The 22,226-nt window shown below is 32.6% G+C and overlaps 1 protein-coding gene across 1 annotated transcript; it reads right to left on the bottom strand.

Moving 5' to 3' along the window:
• Positions 1-1,627: 1,627 nt before the first annotated feature.
• LOC132732210 (plexin-2-like) lies at positions 1,628-13,664 on the bottom strand. Its single transcript, XM_060718601.1, has 13 exons — positions 13,125-13,664; positions 12,659-12,764; positions 10,450-10,610; positions 9,850-10,034; positions 9,553-9,655; positions 8,548-8,717; positions 7,751-7,924; positions 7,260-7,347; positions 6,065-6,328; positions 5,547-5,708; positions 4,801-4,954; positions 4,008-4,116; positions 1,628-3,151 (listed from the first exon to the last, which is right to left on the bottom strand). Exons 1-13 carry the CDS (start codon positions 13,182-13,184, stop codon positions 2,836-2,838), a joined length of 2,052 nt encoding a protein of 683 aa, XP_060574584.1. The 5' UTR covers positions 13,185-13,664; the 3' UTR covers positions 1,628-2,835.
• Positions 13,665-22,226: the final 8,562 nt, after the last annotated feature.

Genomic DNA, 22,226 nt, shown 5'->3' with positions numbered 1-22,226 from the left:
ACATCAATAATCATATTTATATTTATATATAGACACCTATTGAACATCGTAAACTAAGGACCCGTACCTGTTAAGTTCATTATTTTGAACAAAATTTTAAGCTAGTCGGTGTAAAAAGCTCACCAGATCTTATGTTTATTGTTGATGTATCGTAAATACTTATAAATAAAATTTATTTGACTTGACTTGAATTGGGTTAGTTGTTGGGTAAAATATACCACAGACATATACATGTATTTAACTCCATGAATATACTCAGTAACTTCATACGTAAAATAAACTGTTCCCTAGAAAATGTAATGAGATCTGAATGCAAGAGATATGGTTAAACAGAAATTAAACATCTGAGCAATTTAACTAGAAAGTTAATTAAAGAACTGTCATGTACATTTTATTTTAGAACTATCCTTTACATTTTATTACATAATGGCAAGCACTATCATTTCATTCTTTGCATTTTAGCTTAAAACTTTTTTTTGGCATTTTATTTTAGAATGGCCAATGAGATTCCTAGATTTCATTTAATTTCTTAAACTTTAAAACGACCAATAAAACTCTTCTTATAATCAGTTCTTCCCTGTACAGGAAATCAAACTAAAAACAGACTGTCTTCGGCCGGGAAAATTTTTTAGAAAATATGATAAACAAGATCAACAAGGAAAGGCGGCGTTCAATGAACGCAACCCCCACCCGACCCAGCAACAATAGCCAGTGGCAAGGAGCCCAGGAGGACCCCAAACAAAAACAGGACAGGGCACAAGGGCACGGACAGGCCAACCACCAAAACCACAAATAATTAGTTAAGAATTTTTTTTCTTGTAACGCAATCGGTAATTTCCAACACCCTTTTTACTGATGACGTAGGAATATCCCTACCTAACTTTATTGACCTATATGTCAGTTATATATACTCGTGTGTAAATATTTCATACTTATTCATCAACATATCGATTTATTTTATTATTTTCTTTCTTTTTTAAGTTTTTGTTGTAAACGAAGATTAGGTAAAGAATTTTACATAGGTTTGACATAATATTTCATACCTTATAAAATGAAAGCATAATAAAAAGAATAATCGGAGTAACATATGAATTTGATATGGATTTTTGGACTCGAAAAATGAAAACAGTACAATACAAGTTTGGCATTGACTTTTTTCCATCGTGAAAATGATAATGAACCTTAATTGATAAGAATGGATCTGATAATGATTTCAACTGGAACATAACATGATGCAAACACAGAATGTTTATTGTATCATTTTATCAGGTGACATAATTATCATTATCTGCAACTGCAATGTCAGTATCAATTTGATTTGTAAATTTTATACAAATACGCCACACAAGTAGACTTTTTCAAAGTCCTGCATTCCATGGCCAAGGTGTTTAAGTCGCTGTGGCTTCCAAAGATGGCACACAGAAAGATGGCAGTTACACAGACGTGACTTAATTGGGTATTATACGGAAGAGCATCTGAAGTCTTTTTCCATCAGTAAAGCTGGAAATCGCCTTATCAATATTGTGGCTTCAAAACCCTCCAAATGAAAGTAACTTATATTTGCGACAAAATGATGATAAAGAAATAGGCACCTGTACGATAATTTATTGAAATTTAAATCAATCTCTATCAAATTCAATAATAAATCATTTTAAGATTCTTTTTACTTAAAATCAGAATATTGTAGACCTATGTGTTTTACGCATCCAAGACTTCCTGGTTGATTCCTTTAAATATAACATTTGATTACGTCTTTCGTAGGACACATACCTATGACAAGCATTTTGTTTATTTGCCTATGAATCATTGGTTTTTGGGTGGACATAATGATTGAGAAGCTTTTGTTTTGATTAATAAACAGTGATAATTATTGTCATAATTGGAAAAGAAATATCGGGCAAATTACAACTCTTATAGTCCCCTAATGATTGAAAATAAACACAGATGATTATAACAGAAAAGAAAAGAAGTATTTACACCGTTATACATGTATAAATATTCCATCAAAAGTTAATATCCTTTTATGTTCTTGAAAGAGTATAATTCAAACACAAATGTTTTCTTTACAAACTGTTTACATATTGAATATACATACATATACTACGTCATATAAATATTGGAACATTACTCGATATAAAAAAATGTTTCTTGCCTGTTTCTGTTAGATATACTATATAGATATATCTATACCTATCAATATAAAATACTGTACGTTACTGAAAAAAATTATTGAAATCTAGGAAATTTTTACTGAATATGTGTAATCAGAATAGGAGAATGCAATATATTGTACATGTGCATGTTTGAACTTACAATAAGTCCTAAATATATATAATTAAAAAAAAAACAGCATTGCAGGATTTGTTGACAATATCATTTCTGTCCCCATGAATTGAAAATAACATAAAAATAACATTTAAAGTATGATCATGTAACCCACTCTTTATTTTATGTTAATTAGTCACATTGTTACTATTGTGACGTGGCTTCTAATAAAAATGATTGTTCTTGTTGTTGTTGTGTGTGTGTGCACGTGCGTGTTTTTGATGACGACAGGTATCCATATTATGTTTAACTATAGTGTGTAGAGTTAAAAACGCATTACAATATTTTTTTCTCTGTGTGTACTCGAAGATGTTTATTTTACATTTAAAAAGAGTTTTCATAGAAATTGTCAGTATTTTCAAATATCAAATTTGAGTGTATCTTAAACTAGTAAAGTCGCGAAAAACAGCAATGATAAAAAAACAATTAAAAAAAACAATTTAAGCTTGCGTTTCGTATTCCAGCATTTTGTCTGTGAACGGATTGTCGGAAACTTTCTAAAACAAGAAGCTAGTCCGAAAGGTCACTAATGTTAATAACATGTAAATACAACTGATCGCCAGCTAGTTCGGGTTCGGATTTAACATTCGTTGCTATTGCCTCTTCTAGCTGAACTTCTACAGTAATATGGTTAGTCGTTTGGGATTGTTCACTGGTTGAAGTTCTTGCCTCCAAAACGCTCTCGCGCGGACAATTTAGAGAATTATCATTAGTTTCGCATCTATCCATTTGAATGTTGTCTGATGCGATAGTGTCATAGTGGTCAGATTCATATTGGTCATTGTAGACCTCGGAGTAGTTCATCTCACACGACGAACCCGCAATTCTGTTATAAACAAGATAAAATTACATGTATAAGGATATAAATAGCGGTGAAATGGACACAAATAGAGAACAGTATAACTTTGAATACCAGGACCATGTTATTTGAATGTTCACATGCTTTGGTGTATTGCTTTTCCCCTAAAATCTGTTTTGCTAATAAGATATAAAAGACAATGATCTTGATAGTTAAGTTCTAGGTTTCGGAGTGTAAAAGCGGACAATCAATTTTAAATATAAGCTAGTATACTAAGTATAAAAAGAGAAATAACTTAACAAAAATGGCTTTCAGGATGAACTACCACTCCCCCCCCCCCCAACACACACACACACCGAAATGCATTGTAAAGTTGATACTAAACAAGTACTCCAAGTTTACATGTAAATTGGATATTTTTTATACTTTTGGAGGAATGTACCTAAACAAAAGTTTAGTTGAGTATGCTCATGAGGCAATGTAATATACGACATCTCTCATGCTGCCCATCCCCCCCCCACCGGCGGCCTAACCGGTAATCAATAACGACAAATACACAATAACTGACAATAATGCAGAGTGACTTTATCACTTTGGTATTCAATTTAGAGTTTATATCTAGAAATATAAAACTACGATACGGATTAATTTGGATTAATCGTACTTTGGTAGAGGGAAAAACAGACACTAATTAAAGGATACCAAATATGAACTTCACTACTTAATTTACTCCCTGAAGAATTCATAACCACTTTTAATGCAACACACGTAGTTTCATAATTGTATCAATTATAAATAACAAGATGATGCGGAGTTATAAAATCCATTACAGCCTTAACAAAAACATAAACTGAAAATATTGAATTGTATTGAATTAATGTACCTGCTCAAACGTAACTCACAAGGAATTTCTTCTTTCGTACTGTTCTGTTTTACAATATTTCTTAATTTTGACTTTGTTTTTCTGTATTGTCGACATATCAAAACTACAGCTGTAAAAATGAAATATATGTAATTTATTGAGATAATTTGACAGAATAACGTGACATTATATATGACTTTCTTTCGGTATTGCCTATAATGCAATCCTTTCGTTTACCTGAAATCTTTAACGCCCGTACAAATGCTGCATAACCAACAACCCACTGTCTTTTCCCGCCGTTATAAAGATTATGAAGAGAGTGCCAAACTACCTAGAAATTGTTTGTATTCCATTGAATATTTACTCTAAATCGTTAATGCATCTCACTTTATAGAATGCAAAATTGATTTAAAATCGTTTATGTATTCTCTGAAATAAGCAGCGAACACATCGGTTTAAGTATATCTTACAGTAATCGATTGCAAACATGAAATAAACATGTGCTAAATAAGAAAAGAAATGTACGTGTAATTAAAAACATTTTGTTCACGGGAGTATTTTGACTAACATTTTTCCAAGTGGCGACAGTAAATAAACAGTTACACATAAATGACGTTAATGCTCGGCTCAATCATACCGGGTCTGCAGCCTTTTCAAATTTGCCGTTTTGGGCATCCTTTAGGGATTCCGTGTTTTTTTTTACTATTTCGTAAAAATCTCGATGGATTTCAAAACATAGCTAAATTCAATTTACATATACACAAAAAAATCAACGAAGAAGGAAATTATGTACACGTATATGCGATAATTTTACCTGTTGCACTGATAAAAATGAGCGCAGCACCCGCTCCAGTCGCCGACAGTACAACGGAAGTAATAGGAGTACTTGAATAGTTTCTGATCGTGTCCGGCGACTTTTTTATATACTCAACATATCCAATCATCTTGTGTATGTTTCCTATTGTTACCTAGAAGTAAACGGTTACGCACATATTTTTTTTACAAGCGTGCCAAGTTTATAGTAGCAAATACGTTATGGTTACATAAAGCATCACAGAGCACCAGGAGACAAGAAGGTAAACGTGTCGGTAGTTTTATAGGCACACGATTTTCGTTTTCTATTACGTTAGCACTGTCACATTTGTAGTAGTGGCGTTTTTACTGCGTTTATATGCTCAACTATAAAAGGATGTGGCTGTTTCTCATATTTCAGTGTACACTCCTATTGAACTGACAATATACAGAACAAAATTCAGTTTTTTTCCAGCTAATACGTTCGGGACTTACACAGATATATATTCTCATCACGTTAGATATTTAATTCAGTATGTCAAGCTCTACACAGTCAGTGATACACGGGAAATGAATACAACAGTTTTACACGATGAACTGTCAAGAATATAAAGCTACATACGCACTTACAAATAATTTAAACACTGACAAGTTTATTTAAATATTTTTTTTAATTTCAGAAATTAAATTAAAACAGCTCCCGGTAATTGATTGTTTGATTTATAATTTAAAAAGCCAAAACGTTATCAGGTAAAGAATTTTCCTTACATTAACCTCCGGTCGTGTTGCATTTGGTATTCTACTCCTTGGTTCGATTATAGGAGCAATGCATGTTATACACGTTAGATTTAGCTCCACTACAACACATAATTCTACGCCGACTGTTACAATTATATCACATTTTGTCGCAACAAGGTTCAGCATATTACCCTGAAATGCAAAAGGAATGGAAAGCCTGCCTTTTAAACTCACAATTAAAAGCTATAATGTAGCTATATTAGCGGCAATATATGACCAAACATAATTCTTGCAATAATGTTCAGGGAATGTACAATTTAATTAACATAATAATAACAGCAATGATTCAATGAAAATTAGATTTCAATTAAGGCAACTGTGAGAAAGACATTAAGATAAAATCTATTTAAACATATATATTCAAAGCATTTATATCAATTTTCTCTGAATTTGATTTATCTTCAAACGTATGAAAATTGAACAAATTTTTTTTTTTAAATCGAACGCTGAAAGATGATAGTGATATTTATTTATTGATCAAAACGTACAGTAATATTCAGAAGCCTTTCATCGGCTTCAAACTTTACGACATGGTCACTTTCAGCTAGCTGATTGATAATTGGATCTTGATAGTATTTTATTTCAATATTGCCTTCAACGTTATCCAGAAAAATAGAACACACTACTGTAACATGTTTTAAAAAACGATCAGTTGAATTTTCGAATTTAAATAATTCTTCTTCAAGAGTTTTTGGCGCTTTTGGAGTTTCACATGATGCCAAATTTTCTGACAGTATAATGCAGTCGCCAGTCTGTAATATAAACAGCATGTTGAGTATAAAGGTATTTGATGTATAACTGACAATGTTTAAAACTTTATGCAAAACTAAATAATTATTATCTAACAGTTACAAATTCACAAATGCCAAAAAAAAAATTTTAAAAATAAACAAAAAGGAACATGAATGATTATGATTTATTGAAACAACAGACTATAAATTCTGAATAGTTTAACCTTTTTGTTTACATATTTCAAAAAACTGTTAGCCTATTCAAAATGACGATTTTGTCGTGGATTTTGCACGTAAAGAACTGTACCATTATGATGTTAAACGCCTCACAGGATTGGTTTCATCATTAGCAGTTGAGGCGAATAAATAAACAGCAGTCCTAAGTAAGTTTAAAATTTGAAAAAGAAATGAAATTTTGTATTGAATTTCTTTGATTATAGTGAAAAGGGTGATTCTTTTTGCATTTATCACAACAAAATAACATGAATATTGCAGACTCGGTTTGATTGGGTCTGTTCATGAGGGATAATGAGAAAGTACAACATCCCTCATGCCCAGAACGACTTGAGCAATTACTCGATTTTCAACTTTTTCAGTGATGGAATCAATGATTCCGAAGGAGCAAAAAAGTGACAAATCTTTACACTTGCCACACGGTACTTGACACCTGCTGTTGTAAATTATAAAAATCTAGAAAAAGGGCGATTAAGGAAAAGGGAACTATTAATCACAACAAAATGATATGAAAATTGCAGACTCGGTAAACCACACACCCACAATATGATTCAAGGTATACATAAGTACAAATATAACATCAGCTACATTTTCCGTCGGGCTGTGTGATATGAGCATCAAGAGGCTACTTTTTGCATTAACCAACTTGGGCAAAGAATTAAAATACTAATTAAAGTTAATTTCAATAAGTCTAGTGTAAAATAGTAAATAAAATTACCTCAATGTCTTGCATGAAACTTATTGTTAATCTTGCACTATTGGCGTTGTCTAAATGTGTTCCTTCAATTGTAATTTTAGTTCCTCCACTAAGAAAGACCAAACAGTGACATTTAACGCAATCTAGTTATACTAATTATCTTCAATCTGAATTTGATTAGGACTACAGTCATAACCGAAAATGTTAGTCATCAAAATGTTAAATTACCAAAGAAAATCTAAACAATAAAAAACAAGATGTTTTATATTAAAACTAAATGATACTAATTCATTCTAAAAAGCAATAAAAAGATTGTTATAGTTGCAGCATATTCAGTAAAGCAGTTAAAGACAAATCAATTTGAATTTGTACAATAAAACACTCTAATCTGAGCTGCAAATGATTAACTTTTCAGAAGATAAGCGCTTTCCATCTCTTTGCGATTGACAAATTAAGTTGCATATATCCAACATTATAATATTAAGTTTTGTGTACTTAGAAGCTAAACATACCTTAGAAATGCTTTTTTGGGAACTGAAGGCTGTAGAGTCGGATCGTGGACATATGTAAATGAATCGGGTATAATAAGAATGCGGCGATCCATTCCGACATAAACTGTTTTCTTGCTCGCTGTGTTATTTCCCCTTTTACCAACCGTGCAAACAATTGTAGAGTTTATTGATGCCCTGAAAAAAATAACAAGACATATATAAACAGTAAATGCTGACTTTGCAGTGTGAAGAAAGAGTTTGATGTATTGACAAATGTATAATAGTGCGTTGTAAATACAGTATCCCTTTCATGATGCGATGACTTGATTAATGTCTTTAGGCGGGGTTTATTAAATACACTAGACCTTTTAGTGCCTTTTGTGTTGCTTGATGTTTTTATGGCAGGTTTATTAAATACATTGAACCTTTAGTGCGCGATAAAATGATTGGTGTTTTCTGGCGTGGTGTATGGTTAATGAATTTACATTTTGTGGCCAAGCGAAAAGAATATTGTAGCTTGTGCGATAAATGAGTGCAAAGAAACTTTAGTGCTCGCCGTACCTTAGAAAACAAGGGAATGTCAAAATCGCGATTTGTCTCAAACGACAGAGTAGTATGTCAAAGACAGCAATCTATATTTTTGACAGAAAGAATAGCACCTGGAAAGGTATGGCTTACACTATGAGTAAGTAGACTATTTGTAAAATTACCAAATGGATTGACGAATAATTGCATTTCTTTTTCTGTATCTTAAAATCGTTTGATACATGAGAAAAAAAATTATTTCCTGCTTTAATGTTCTAAAACATTTAACTTACATATTTTCTAATGGAACTTCTGGCCTCACTTCAGGTCTTAAGCATGGGAAATTGCCAAGTTTTACATTTACATTTCTATTTCCAATTCCTAGATTCTTGCCGAATATAGTTAAGTGGGTCCCACCTGCTTCCGGTCCGTAATGTGGTAAAATGTCCGTCACAATTGGAACCTACGGAGTGACATTTCATAAAAAGTGTATAAAATAACTTGATTACGTTATATCAGTTTGCAAAGGTATTCTTTTAATAACAATCCTTACTCGAAAAAGTTATGTTTTATCTATTTTCTTTATTGTTATACATGTAAATGACTGCTAATGAAATATATATATGAAAACAGACAATCCAGTTTCCCCCCGCTTTATCTGGTACATGCTTCAAACAAAACTATCATGTAAACAAAAGTTATAGCGAACTTGAAACTCAAACTAGTCCAGATCTGATTTTTAACACGTTCGCAGATGTTTTTGCTATACTTATCAGATATCCCCCCGTCCATTAAATGACCACATTTTTCATAATAAAATTCTACATCACTGGTCAAAGTAACATGTACAAAATTAAGCGGGAAATGCGTAGCGTATTGACTCGTGTACAACGTATACAGTTTATAGTCAGTCATTTCCAATTTAAAGTAATAATAATGTTATTCATCAATTAAAATAAACAAGTACGAGGTCCCAATAGACCCAAGCAGTTCCCCCGAGTGAATGTAAAAGTAGAAAGTATAATACAAGTGGGGCAACTCATTTTAGACATCCAGAGATATCCACTACACCATACTACACAACAAAATCTTTCAAAAGGTATCAATGTCATAAACAGTTAGTTTAAAGGCGAATCTCTATCTTTCATTTTAAACAAGCTGACCTTTGAATTAAAGAGATGTTAACCAGATGTTACGGCTTTGAGATATAACAGTATATTGACAGGGAAAGTTTGATAAATGAGAGCAAGGGTATTTTAAGCTATATTAATATGGAAAAATATCACATATATACATACTCGATAGTAGAATGTGACAGTAGAGCTAGACATTCGACTATTTACTGACAGTATGACAGGTCCTGATGTCTCGTTCTTGGAAGATCCAGTCAAACATATTATCCTTGAAAAAGAGTGTAAAATATCAACAGCATTTTATATCAATCTTATCTTAAGTGAAATAATTTGAGTAAAGTATATTTTTTATCATTTTTGTCAAGTTTAAAACTGATTAAGCTTAAAGAGGACAAGTGGGGTAATCAGAAATGCACAGACCTGGTCCAATATAATAAGAGAGTCATATAATAGTTATCTTACCGATTTGGAATTTTTGATTCAAAAATTCCGTTGGGTGTGTCATTTGTTTGCGACATATCGTAGTTTATTTTGCAAGGAATGTTTGCAATTTCGACGCTGTTGATATCCAACAGGCTTGAGCCCAGATTTAATCCGTAAATAGTAACTATTGTTCCTCCATCTACAGGACCGTCCATTGGAATGACCTTTGATAATATTAGTGCATTTTGTAAAATAGTTAATAACTATCAATCATAACTAAATACTACATCTTAACTAATAAGTCGGTCATGGCTTAAATATCTGTAAACTAGATACACATTCTGGAATTATTTGAAATGGTAGATTTTTCAAGATGAAACTATATAATGCTCTTTTTGATAAATACGGACGGCAAAATAAAATTGGTCCATTTCTAAATATACAATTTAGATTATATATAAATATTTAATTTTTCAATATTAATTCAAAAACAACAACAAAACATTCATAACAAATCCAGATGATGTTCTTTCACCCCCGAATAAATATCCAACTAACTAAAATAACACTGTAATAACAGCAAGTAATATACTAAACGATAACGTACCGATTTGTTTTTTAAAATGTCTAGACACTTACGTCTGTTATAGAAGGAGCCGGACATTTTACCGATGAACAATTTTGATCTTTATAGCCACATCTGTTGGTGTTGGTGCACCAGTCACAAAGAAATCGTGTTTTGTTAAGTGCTTTACATTGCGTACAATCTGTGGCCAACATTGTACAATTGTAAACCGTCACTAAAATTGTAAGATTTCTAAATATACTTCATATACAGTCACGTTTTATAATACATGTACATGTATATACTTTGGTAAACTTCCCAATCGAAACAATATCTTTTTTATGCATGTTTTCTCAGAAATATCGGATATGAACATTTACAACGGAAAGAAAAGTCATTATGAAGGCAAATTATATGTTTAAGATTTTGTCTTTTGGAATAAAAATGCAATTAAGGAAAATTGTAATATTATATTTCAAATCGACTCGAAAAACCCTTATTTCTAAGTTCAAACCAGAGCACCGCGAATGTAGGGCAATATGCACCAGAAAGCAAAGTCGTTTCCAAAATAAACGTGATATTTTATAAAGGAAAACTTAGATAGACTTTTAAGAGAAATTTTCTACATAAATTGCTGTAGTTTAAGATTCAGTTCCCAGTCAGAGCTAATTTTAACACCAGGCTAACGATTTTTGTCACTTAATAGAAAGGTATGCCAGGTGGTGAAACATGCCAATTATCTAAGATTAGTTGTCAATTTGGCTCTGGACATTTAAGATTTAAAATATATTTTCTATATAAGTCTTTATAAGATAAGTGGCCCGTGGGGTGGGACAATATTGATCCGAGGAGAATGTTTTTATCCATTTTGGTAGTAGTCCTCAAGACATGCCAAATAGCTTAGCTCATTTTAAATAATTGCATAGAATTAGAATAAATGTGTTTGACTATATAAGTCTATGTAAACTAAGTGATCCGCTTGGCGAAGCAATTTAATATAGCAGCAGTCCCAAACATGTGTTCTGGATGACGTCTTATTACTAATTATACTTCCGTCGTTAGTTTAAAGTTCCTTTCGACGGTTTAAACAGGAAATTGTGACTTTGTCCTGAGAAAGTTCAAACCATCACTATGGGCATCAATTCTTCGAGGTAAATTTTCTGCCAAATACAGTTAAACTTCCTGCGCTCGAACTCGGATCGCTCGAATACATCCCTTCGCTCGAACTCATCGCGCAGTATCGGCAAAATTTCTCTGGAACATCTCTCTAACCTGATCTCTGGTCCCTTCGGCAGAAATATAGTGAAAATCACACCTTCTCGGTCGAACACAAAAAGACAACAAAAGTTGCGGGCTGACATGTTCTGAATGTGACAGTAGGCGACACATGTTTTTAACACCTTGATCGTAATAAAGGCAATTAAGGTTAATAGACATAAAATTAGAGGTGTTTTGTAACCGTTTTGTTTGTTATGATAATACTGGTTATTTGCCGTCTTAAATAACACTGGTGAAATAAGTGAAATGTGCAAAAGTTTAACTGTATAAAAATGAATGTAATGATAATAAAACAGTTGTGTCACACAGTTTGCCACCGGAATAAGAAGTTGAAAAATGCTATGTCGGAAATTATGAATCGAAACGCTTTAATGCTTCAATGAAGCATGGACAAGTGCAGAATCTGATTTTATGTTCGTACTTTGCTGACGTATGGAGTGATACCAATTAAGGACAAATAAGCAGAAAGTGAGAGTCAGTGTCAGTAGCGCCACATGTACACAAAGGAGACGAGATTAAGTTTCTCCTATATAATTTAAAATTTGGAGAGCTGCATATATGTATGAGACTTGTATGGTTTACTTGTGTTTTTCTTCTGCCAAAATTGTACATGTTTTTTTTTTCTTTTTAATCATGGTTGTTATTTCTACCAAGTACTTTAAATTTTCTTTAATTGCTCAAAAGACGAACAGCCGAAACACCAAGGGCAAAACATTATATGCCAACCATTTTTCGGGGGTATTGAATATTTCTTTTAATACAATGCAGTTAACCGATAGTCCATCCTTACCCGTTAATACATCATGATAATAGATAAGAAATGGAAACTTTCGCAATCAAACTCCACACAGCTGTTACTGCTTGATAGGTACATAAACCATTACAAACCCAAGGAAACGCGACCTAACAGTTTACACAATATAATAAATTCTTTTTGTTACTTAAATCTTATTCTCTTTTTATAATTTCACTTCAATTTTATAGAAGTCAAAAGCATGAAAATACCATAATGTTTGTATTGATCCTCTAATTTGAAAGTTGCTTTACCAGATGAACCATAGTAAATTTCAGTTGATTCATTTTGAAGCGGTTTATTCAACAAATGAGGTGCCTGCAAAACAATAAATTCTCAGTTATTTGTTTGTAAAATATAACTTTCCTACAACAATGCCTTTACATGATCACGAAAATATGAAAATGTCACATAGAAAAACTATAATTTAAGTTATTTAAAGGTTTATCTACGTTACTAAAGCAAAATGTGAACTTAATATGACAATCAAACTTTGACCAGATGTTAAATGATTTCAGAAATGTCGCGATTAAGCTATAACTTGTGGAATTCTTTGGAAGTTCGTTGTGATCAAATCGAGAAAGCTTTCATTTATAATGCAGAAGATTGGATCGTTGATTAAGCTATAACTTGTGGAATTCTTTGGAAGTTCGTTTTAATGAAATTGAGAAAGCTTACATTTATAATGCAGAAGACTGAGTCGTTGACTGCAAACGCTCTGAAGGCCTTTGTAAACATCTTACAAGTGTAGTAGAACTTGCTAGTATTTTCCAACTTTAAATAAAAAACGAATACGCTGTATAGATAAGAAAGGCATGTATAATCACCTTAAGGATATGCTGCCTGCTTTTTGAATTTGTATTTTGTGATGTTGTTTACTCATTCAGGGAACACATTGGGGACCATTCGCAACATTTCATGGAAAGCACTAGATTGCCCCATTGTAGGTTCTATGATTAGGACCGTATACGGACACATCTACAGATATTTCTAAATTCAAAAGTTTATTATTTTCAAGTAAAATGTTGTATTCTGCATAAGCCAGTGCTGGGGTCTTGGGCAGTACCTTGCACTTTCTAGTACTATTTATCGACCGGACCAATCAAACCGAGTCTGTAACATTTTTCATTTTGCCGTTTTGGGGGATCTTTAGGGATTTCTTTTTTCTCCATTCCGCTCTATGCTAACGACTGAGCTTTTTTTCAACAACTGTTGTTAGATACATTCTGACTGTGTATTTTGAATTGTGCCTGTCCTGTGATTATTAATTTTTTAGAAGCAAAACTTCGCGATGGAGACCTAAAATACGATCAATATCATTAAGGAAATCAGACTAATATAACATTAAAGTTATCATTAATAACTAAAGCCTGCATATATTAAAATGCTAAAAAGAAAATTCATTTCAATTCAGTGTGAAAATGAATGACAGAAATGAAGTATAAGTGTAGTTAAATGCAGACTGTTTCTATCTACCTAGCCTGAATGTAAATAGATTTATGATTAGTTTTAATATCTAGGAACAGTGCCGGAATTATTGCACAGATCGATCGTATTTTGCTACAAAATGTGAAATGTCTTTCTGCTAACTAAACAATTAGGTTGCAGTCACTAGATCAGGCGATCATTCACACACACACACACACACACACACAGTTGAACAGTAGGAGGCCATTGACCTCTGTGACAGATGTTAATGTTTTATTCTTTTAATAGTGTGATTGTACTTGTTGCTGTGAAACCTATTAGGTTTTAGGACTATCGAATAATGAGAAAATCATAATACCCGTTAGCTGATCTTTATTAGCCTGAAGGCTAGCAAGATTGCTTTCCAACAGAATTGCAAGGCGATGGCGCAGCTCGAATCTATACCGATGAAAGGCAAGTGGTTTGAAGTCAACGACCTTAACCGCTCTGCCACGGACGCCCGTGAAAACACATACACATTTTGTAACACAAATGAGTACATGTTCATGGAAATATGTTATCAGACGATAACAACTTACTGTTGATGAAGAATGTGGTGTTAATTTGTATTATAAGGGTAGTTACTTTACTGATATTTTGTGAATTGGACCGACTCAGTAAGGGCGTTTAATGAGTTTTAAAAAATGCTAAAGCTACACTGGACTTCTTTTGTTCAAAGAAATAAACATAGAATTCGAATAATCATAAAACAATCATGCAATCATATTTCATCGAATCTAATTACAAGCATATCACCCAAGTTCTGATGAATAAGCACAAGTGAATTCATGCAATCAATGTTTTGATGTTTTTTGTGTTTGTTTTTTTACTTTGTTTCAAAGTATGATGATTCTTATAATAGTTGATCAGCTTTTGTCAAAATATATGGCTAAACTAGGAAGCATTCTCCCTGCCTAGAGTATACATTAATTTCCATTATTAAAAGAAATTGTTTCCTTACTTTTAATTGTTAATTCTTTATAAAACTATTCAAACATGTTATATCATTGTTCTTAGTTGTCTTTAATGTTATACAATATCATTAAATAGATAATAACCTACATTATACATGGTACTTAATGTTTTCATTTTTAAAACAATAATCCTACCTTTGGCAGATGTTTTCCTTGAAAGAGCACAGGGGTCAACGTGCCAGTATGAACAAAAATGCGCCCGCGTGAATCTATCAATTGTGGACAAAACCTTTTCTGGAAGATGATACAACATAATAATTGCAATGCACAACAAACTGCTATTATGAAATCACAATGACCTAAGATATCACTGAAGGTAACATAATTATATTCTTGCATACAGCTTTAATTTCAAACACAGGAGCCATCACTCACAAATGTTTAAGCAAGGTCTTTCATATAATAATATATAATAAATCCGTTTGAAAGTGTTATAGTTATGTTCATATATCAATTACATATGTACAAAAATAAATAACAAAGTAATGGCAGTTTAAGAAAATAATTATTTTCTCTGACTGTCAAGGCCACTTAAAGATCAATGTCGTACTTAAATTATTTAAATGTCAGGTTTTTATGAATCTAAGTCTTTTTCTTTTTTTAGATCAAAATGAAAATTTGTAGCAATTTTGAAAAATTCAATTATTCATAATAATTTATCAAAAATGTCTGCCATATATTGATGAAGGTTAAGTTGAGTGTATTTTACAGATATTTTCAAAAGGTTCTAATGTCCAAGTATATGCAATATACGGTTCGAGTTCAAATGCGCAGGAATATCATCACAAACGCCGAAAGTATAATGCAAGAAAAATAATTAATACACTTGTTACTATAAATAGAAACAAAATTGCCTATGATTTGATTTCAACTGATTATGAGTGTCACGTGACAGATTATGTTTTTGCAGCCCGGGGCCGAATACTGATAATCATAATCGGCCCGGTGAACACATTTTACGTCAAAATATCAGCTAGCTGTAAAAATAAAAAGCATGATTTTATAATAAGAACATAGGCGAAATTTCTACAAACACAGCTTTAATGAAATATAAAGAAACAAAATACTTGCTTAATTTCATTCCGAGAAAATAAAATCGTGTTTCTAAATTCTGTTGGATACAAATAAGAAAAGCAAATCTGTATAAGATACTGTAGGGAAAATCCCGGTTAATACAAACGCGATTAACCTGCATATCATCATTGTCAGCGCTACACATATCCTCATGTGTCGCTTCTTTTAATATTCATGTTAGTGATGGTATCATAAGGTATGTATGACGTCATATTCTTTCTCTGAAAGAATCATCTTTGATTCCATATTATTTTTTCAACATTCAAATCGAAGATATAGCAGTCACCTTGGTATTGAGGTCTAAACCTTTAGTTAATTTAAATGCATTATCTAACTATTTAGACTAATAGGTTTTTCTTAAATGACATATATTCTTTAGAAAAATGAACTTGTACAATGTCTAGATTAAATGAATATTTATTTACAAAAATAAATCGTCCGTATTTTCCCTACGCATTTTTCTTCAGTACTAAAATATGGACCACTTGATTGGCGAGCAGTTACGATATTCAAATGTAAAAGAAAAATGAAGACGTTCTCTCCAGATGCATAGAACTAACTTTAATTAAAAACAATTAACTATTCTTTAAAAATAAATGTATTTATATTTTATAATAACTGCACACGCTATTTAGATTTGAAACAGTATCCTAAACATGGTCTATAACAACATGGCTACTTCATGTAGATGTAAATTTTATCACATCTTAGTCAGTTCCTTTTTAATGTGTAATAAACGAATTAATCAAACCCATTTCAATAAAACATATTACATTGTCATTATATCTTAGCCTGTCAAAAGTACGCCATTTTTCCCTATGCCTTTTGACAAATTTAATTGCATAACCAACATCTCTAACCATTTATTCTTTTTCAGTATGCCGAAAAAGTATACTTATATAATAGAGGTAACTATGAGATATGATCAAGCATCCCTTGAAAACGCCCTCAGAGCTGTTGAAGCCGGCATGTTCGTACAAAATGCGGCAAAACTGTTTAATGTTCCGGGGTCGACGATTGGTGCATGGTTTGAATACAAGTCATGGCAGACCACCAGCGTTACCTGCTGCTGTAGAAGGAAAATGTGTAAGTAGCATAATGGCAACTGGTTAACTTAGAGTTGGCCTTGGCCGTAAACAGATATTGAGAGGAACACATGTATTGTGCGACCGACGTAAGATCAAGTCCGGTCATAATGATTTGAAAGCTGGAAAAACATGAGTCGAAGGTTTGAAGAGCCGATTTACGGGATAGTTTTGAGAAAGCCCGAAGAATTGTCATGGCACGCATGTTATTAATAAAGTTCTGGAAAACTACTCTGACACAGTTGAGTCAAAGTGATGAATCGTGACTTAACATTAAACATAACCCAGTCATGGCTTGCGTGAGAGTTTAGCTGTAATAGAGCAGGCTACTGAAGAGAATATTGTCCTCCTGAGTTTACTGCCAATTGTACTATTTTTCTACAACCCTTACACCGCACATTCTTTCGACTGTTAAAAAGGTATATAATGATACATGTTTTTCTTTTTTGCTAGGAAAATGTTCGTGACTTAACATTAAACATAACCCAGTCATGGCTTGCGTGAGAGTTTCGCTGTAATACAGCAGGCTACTGAAGAGAATATTGTCCTCCTGAGTTTACTACCAATTGTACTAATTTTCTACAACCCTTAGACCGCACATTCTTTCGACTGTTGAAAAGGTATATAATGATACATGTTTTTCTTTTTTGCTAGGAAAATGTTCTTCATGTAGTTGATAAATGGACATTTCCATTCTCACTTGCTTTGGAGAAAGCTGTATCATTAACGAATGTCCATAATGCTTTTAGAGTCTGTGGTATTGTACCTCTAAATAGGCGTACAGTGCCCGCAAGGGCTTTCTGTCCAAGTTAGCTTACTGATCTGCCGGTAACTCGACCTGATTTAGCTTCAGCAAATATCTCCTCTGAAAACGCTGTACGAGCCCGAGCCTATAAATGCATCGGAAAATATGTCATTTAAATAAGTTATAACTTCGCTCAAGACTGTAATCGTTTCGGAATAGTTTTACGTACCAATTGTCCTACCAGCAGAGCCTGCTTTAAGACTAGGCAATATCTCCATAGAGAAAGTGAATCTGCTAGCTCCAATCAATGAGCCCTTTGATGTAACCGCGCTGCCTATTTCACTCATGTCTCGTCTCATTCGACTGAGACGATCTGTCTTCTTCTGGGAACAAGTTGATAACCCACCTGCTTCAAGTTTAGACATAAGTAAACCTGGTCAGTTAATGAGTCTGCTTGCTAGCGGTGATGCCGATGTTATGGATATTATTCCTGGAGGAGAGGAAATTTCTGTAAACAGCAACAAAGACGCTCTTTTTCTGCCACAACAAATTGAAAAACATTCTGTAGCAAAGCGTCGCTCTTAGCAGACAAGTCATAACTTGCTTACAAGCATAAAGGTTTTGGAGCAGAAAAGAAAAGAAAAAGAGGCCGTGTTCTGAAAAAAAGGGAAAATAACTGAATTTTGTAAACAGATTAATACTGAATGAATTAAGAACTGATAAATCTATAGAAATAAACTGACAAAGAGGTTTTAATATTACTGTACAACCAGGCTCTTGAAGTTTATGAAAGAATCAGCCAGTGATTGATCCGATATTTGTGTATTTGATATTCAAGTTTAAAAGACAAATGAATTACTTTCCCTATAGTAATACTTGTACTTAACGAACAAATTAGTTGGAAAATTTAAACTAGATCTAGATGTTAATATTAGAGAAATGATGTTTAATTGCACATATTTTGTAATGCCCTATGAAATTTTCTATTGTCAATGAAATCATATATCTTGTGAATATATGCAGATGTGTTCTTTTTCTGTTTCCTATTTTTGTAAAAAAAAAAAAAACGACAAGAGTATCTGTATGTTCCTTATCATTAATTAATATGGCCCTATTTTACGGGCCACCTGACCGTATTTACCAGTTTTTATATGAAGCATAAACATATTAATACATCAACGTTTTGGTCGGTTCAAAACGATAATGACCGAGGAATATATTTTACAAATGGTTACATCGACGAATAACAGATAGCTTAACTTTTATTCCTAACGAACGTCATTCAAAATACATGTATGTCTATATTTATCGGGATTTACCCTACAGTATAGTTGAAATCTACAGAACTGCTTCTGTTCGATATATCAAGTGTATTAAAAACATTAAAAGACGTGAAAAAATTAATAAAGGTCATTGAAGGTGATAATCAGCCCTTAAATGAATAATGCCCTCGGGCTGAAGCCCTTGGGGCCATTATTCATTTTGCGGGTCGAATATCACCTTCCGGTCCTACTATGTCGTGTATTAATCTCTTAATATCTATTTCTATTCTAACAAGCTAATAAAACAAAGAATTGAAAAGAAATGCTGAACTACATTGCGTGAAAAAGTTATTTCACAGACGTCATTTGAAATATTGGCGTCATATAATTATGCCGTTATATGACCTGTAAGCATTTCTTTTTTAGCCTGATCATAAATCGTGTGATAATGCATTTAATTTCCCTGTCTGTTTGATAGGGAAATAGTGTGAAGCGTGTTAGAAATTGCAATATATCATTGTACATCATTACAGCATAAGCTTATCGTAGCTCAGCAAGCCATTATACCTTATTGGATTCCATCATATCATTATTTCATACAAGTATTACATGATATGCCAATATCTTCTAGCACATTGCAAATTATGTTTCATTATAAACAATGTATAAAAACTTACTGAATCTATCAATTGACTTTTACACAAAGAATTTGGTGACATACACATTGCTGCATCATTACACCAGTAACATTGTGGGTCTGATCTTTCTGTACAGTCAACACAGCTATTGAATAAAATATCGAAACAATAAATATTTATGTGATACGTATTTGTTTTTCAAGACAATGATTTTCAATACTGTAATGACAATATAAATTAATAAAAATTACTTAAAACGATAAGAGAAAGTAATCAATGATCAATTATTTTGATATGTTAGAGTAGAAATGCGGCTTATGTATATTTATATATATACTGTTAAAGGCAACACCCATCGTTTAAGCGCGTTACCAAATGGCGACAATGTTGTCAAGAAATGACGTGCTTCATTCTTCATAAGTTTAGCACTATATTGAACATTCTATTGCAGTGAATTAATATTTACGCTTCATCAAACGTACATTGTAGTTATATTATATATTTTAGTTTTTGAAAATTTGAAAATTGAAGAAAGTCTTCGCTCGAAAGTCGAAGACATGATAATTGGCCAATTAATGTGTCTTCGCCCTTTGAAATTTGAGTATAAGGCGCCGATACAAAGATTTCTACCCGCCAACACGATAACTCTGCTGAAAAAGATATCGTGTAGTCAACTTACTATTAAACATACCGTTATTTCGCGTGAAAAATATCGTGTCTTCCTGACGGTGCTCTCAAAGGTCGAAGCATATTATCGTGTATTCATGTCTTCGTCTTCGACTTCTGAGGGACACGAAATGGCATAATAATTAAATACATGTTTTGTTTAATTTTCTTTTTATATGGCGTGTGTATGCTAGTTCGTGTCGTGTGTATCGCGTTTTTTATCATTAATTTCTTCCTGTTTATGTAGAATTATTTCTTTCCCTCCTTCTATTTTGTATGTCTTCGTATTTTAACTTTATTTTCCAGTTTTTCATTATTTGGAATGAGTAATTTATTCGTTCTCTCTGCCTCCACTCGTCGTTTTATCTTCCGGAGTTATTTCACACTTGTTGTTTTATATTTCTGTAGTATGAATAATAAACGACTGCGTTTCATATATGTTGGTCCTTGATGACCTACACTCTCATATTAATTAAAACTGAAAGTATATATCACCACAAAGTTTCCTTTTAGGAAATACAGTAAGTTATTCTTCAATAACTTTCAATTAAAAGATGATTAAGATAGAAACCTTTTTGATCTTTAAATAATGAAAGCAAAGAAGATTGGCGTTCGACGGAAGCGAAATCGAATGATGAACAACCGAAATATGTAACATTATTATAAATACATGTTATAACAATAGCAATATGAATAATAGATACCTCAGTGGAAAGTACACTATCTGCGTTTCGTTATGTTTTCGGTTTCGGTTTTGTCATGCCTTTTTCGTGCGGAGGCGATGTGATTTGACGTTTTTATTTTGATAATGAAATATCTTTCTAGACCGTCATTGCAGTCAGCTATTTTTGCACAGCGCCCTAAAGTCAAGAATATTAAAAACTTACAAACGATGCTCGATCTTTTTCCCACTCCGCTAATGTACAACTGAGATATATTTCAGTTAGAAATTTAACAGTTCGGATAATTATAAATTAAGCAGGACCTAAAAGGAATGCAAATAGTCATATTCTAATACGTATTTTTTTTTATTAACAAACATCTAGCGATAAAAATATCACTTTCATGTTGAAATAATCCGTACATGTTGGTTGTTAAAAAAATATCTATGTAAGTATCAACACCATGTATTGTACGTGACTTTTAATAATATTAAGTACCTTGTCAGGTTACCACACTCGTAAAATGAAATGACCGCTTCTGCAATAAGGATACTCTCATTTACGTAAGCCTGCACTGACACCTCAAGTTTTAACTTTCCATGTTCTGAAGTTAAGACATGTATACGCAATAGATGATGATAAAAAATTTGAAGTTTACACTGGCATAGATAGAAATACATAATACATAATATATTTGTTCCTTTCTGCTTCAGATTTAAATATTTTTGAATTTCATTTTCAATATCAAAGTGATAAATTGATTAGCTTAAGGTAAAGGGTCAGGACAGTTTGCATGATTGTGTTTTTACAGTGTAACACCACACAATCCTTCTTGTACTGATTTATATTGTATTCAATATTTAAGCACGTGCAAAAATTGAAATAATTTTCTTCCAAAGGAAACAGGCAAACGATGAGATGGCGTACAAAGCAAGCAACGTTAAACACATCTTTGATAATAAACATGTAACAAATGTAACAAAACCTTTAACGAAAGGCAATGCACAAGAAATCGCACTTCCGTTATTTTTATTTTCTGCTTGTATATCCGAGGCAATGATGTCGTTCTTATTATCCACAAGTCTGCATTTAAAAACCCCGTCCTCCGTTTGCGGCGTTGGATGGTGCTCCAAAGTAATCGTCACCTGAAGTGCAGTATTCAAAAGATAATAAGCCAAATAACATAAAAAGAACTTAACACAAACAT

This window comes from Ruditapes philippinarum, unplaced genomic scaffold (assembly GCF_026571515.1).
Source record: "Ruditapes philippinarum isolate M1 unplaced genomic scaffold, ASM2657151v2 ctg5244_1_1_1_1, whole genome shotgun sequence".
Classification (NCBI taxonomy): Eukaryota; Metazoa; Mollusca; class Bivalvia; order Venerida; family Veneridae; genus Ruditapes; species Ruditapes philippinarum.
The sequence above is the reverse complement of the archived record's forward strand: the minus strand, read 5'-3'. Positions and strand labels throughout refer to the sequence as shown.

What these genes read in the sequence shown, in the direction of transcription:
- LOC132732210 (XM_060718601.1), bottom strand. Translation starts at nt 13,184, where the DNA reads ATGTTTACAAAGGCCTTCAGAGCGTTTGCAGTCAACGACTCAGTCTTC. An exon ending in GGATCAATACAAACATTATG is followed by an intron (nt 10,611 to 12,658) that starts GTATTTTCATGC and finishes TTACAATTTTAG; the next exon opens with TGACGGTTTACAATTGTACA. An exon ending in CGGCTCCTTCTATAACAGAC is followed by an intron (nt 10,035 to 10,449) that starts GTAAGTGTCTAG and finishes ATATTATCAAAG; the next exon opens with GTCATTCCAATGGACGGTCC.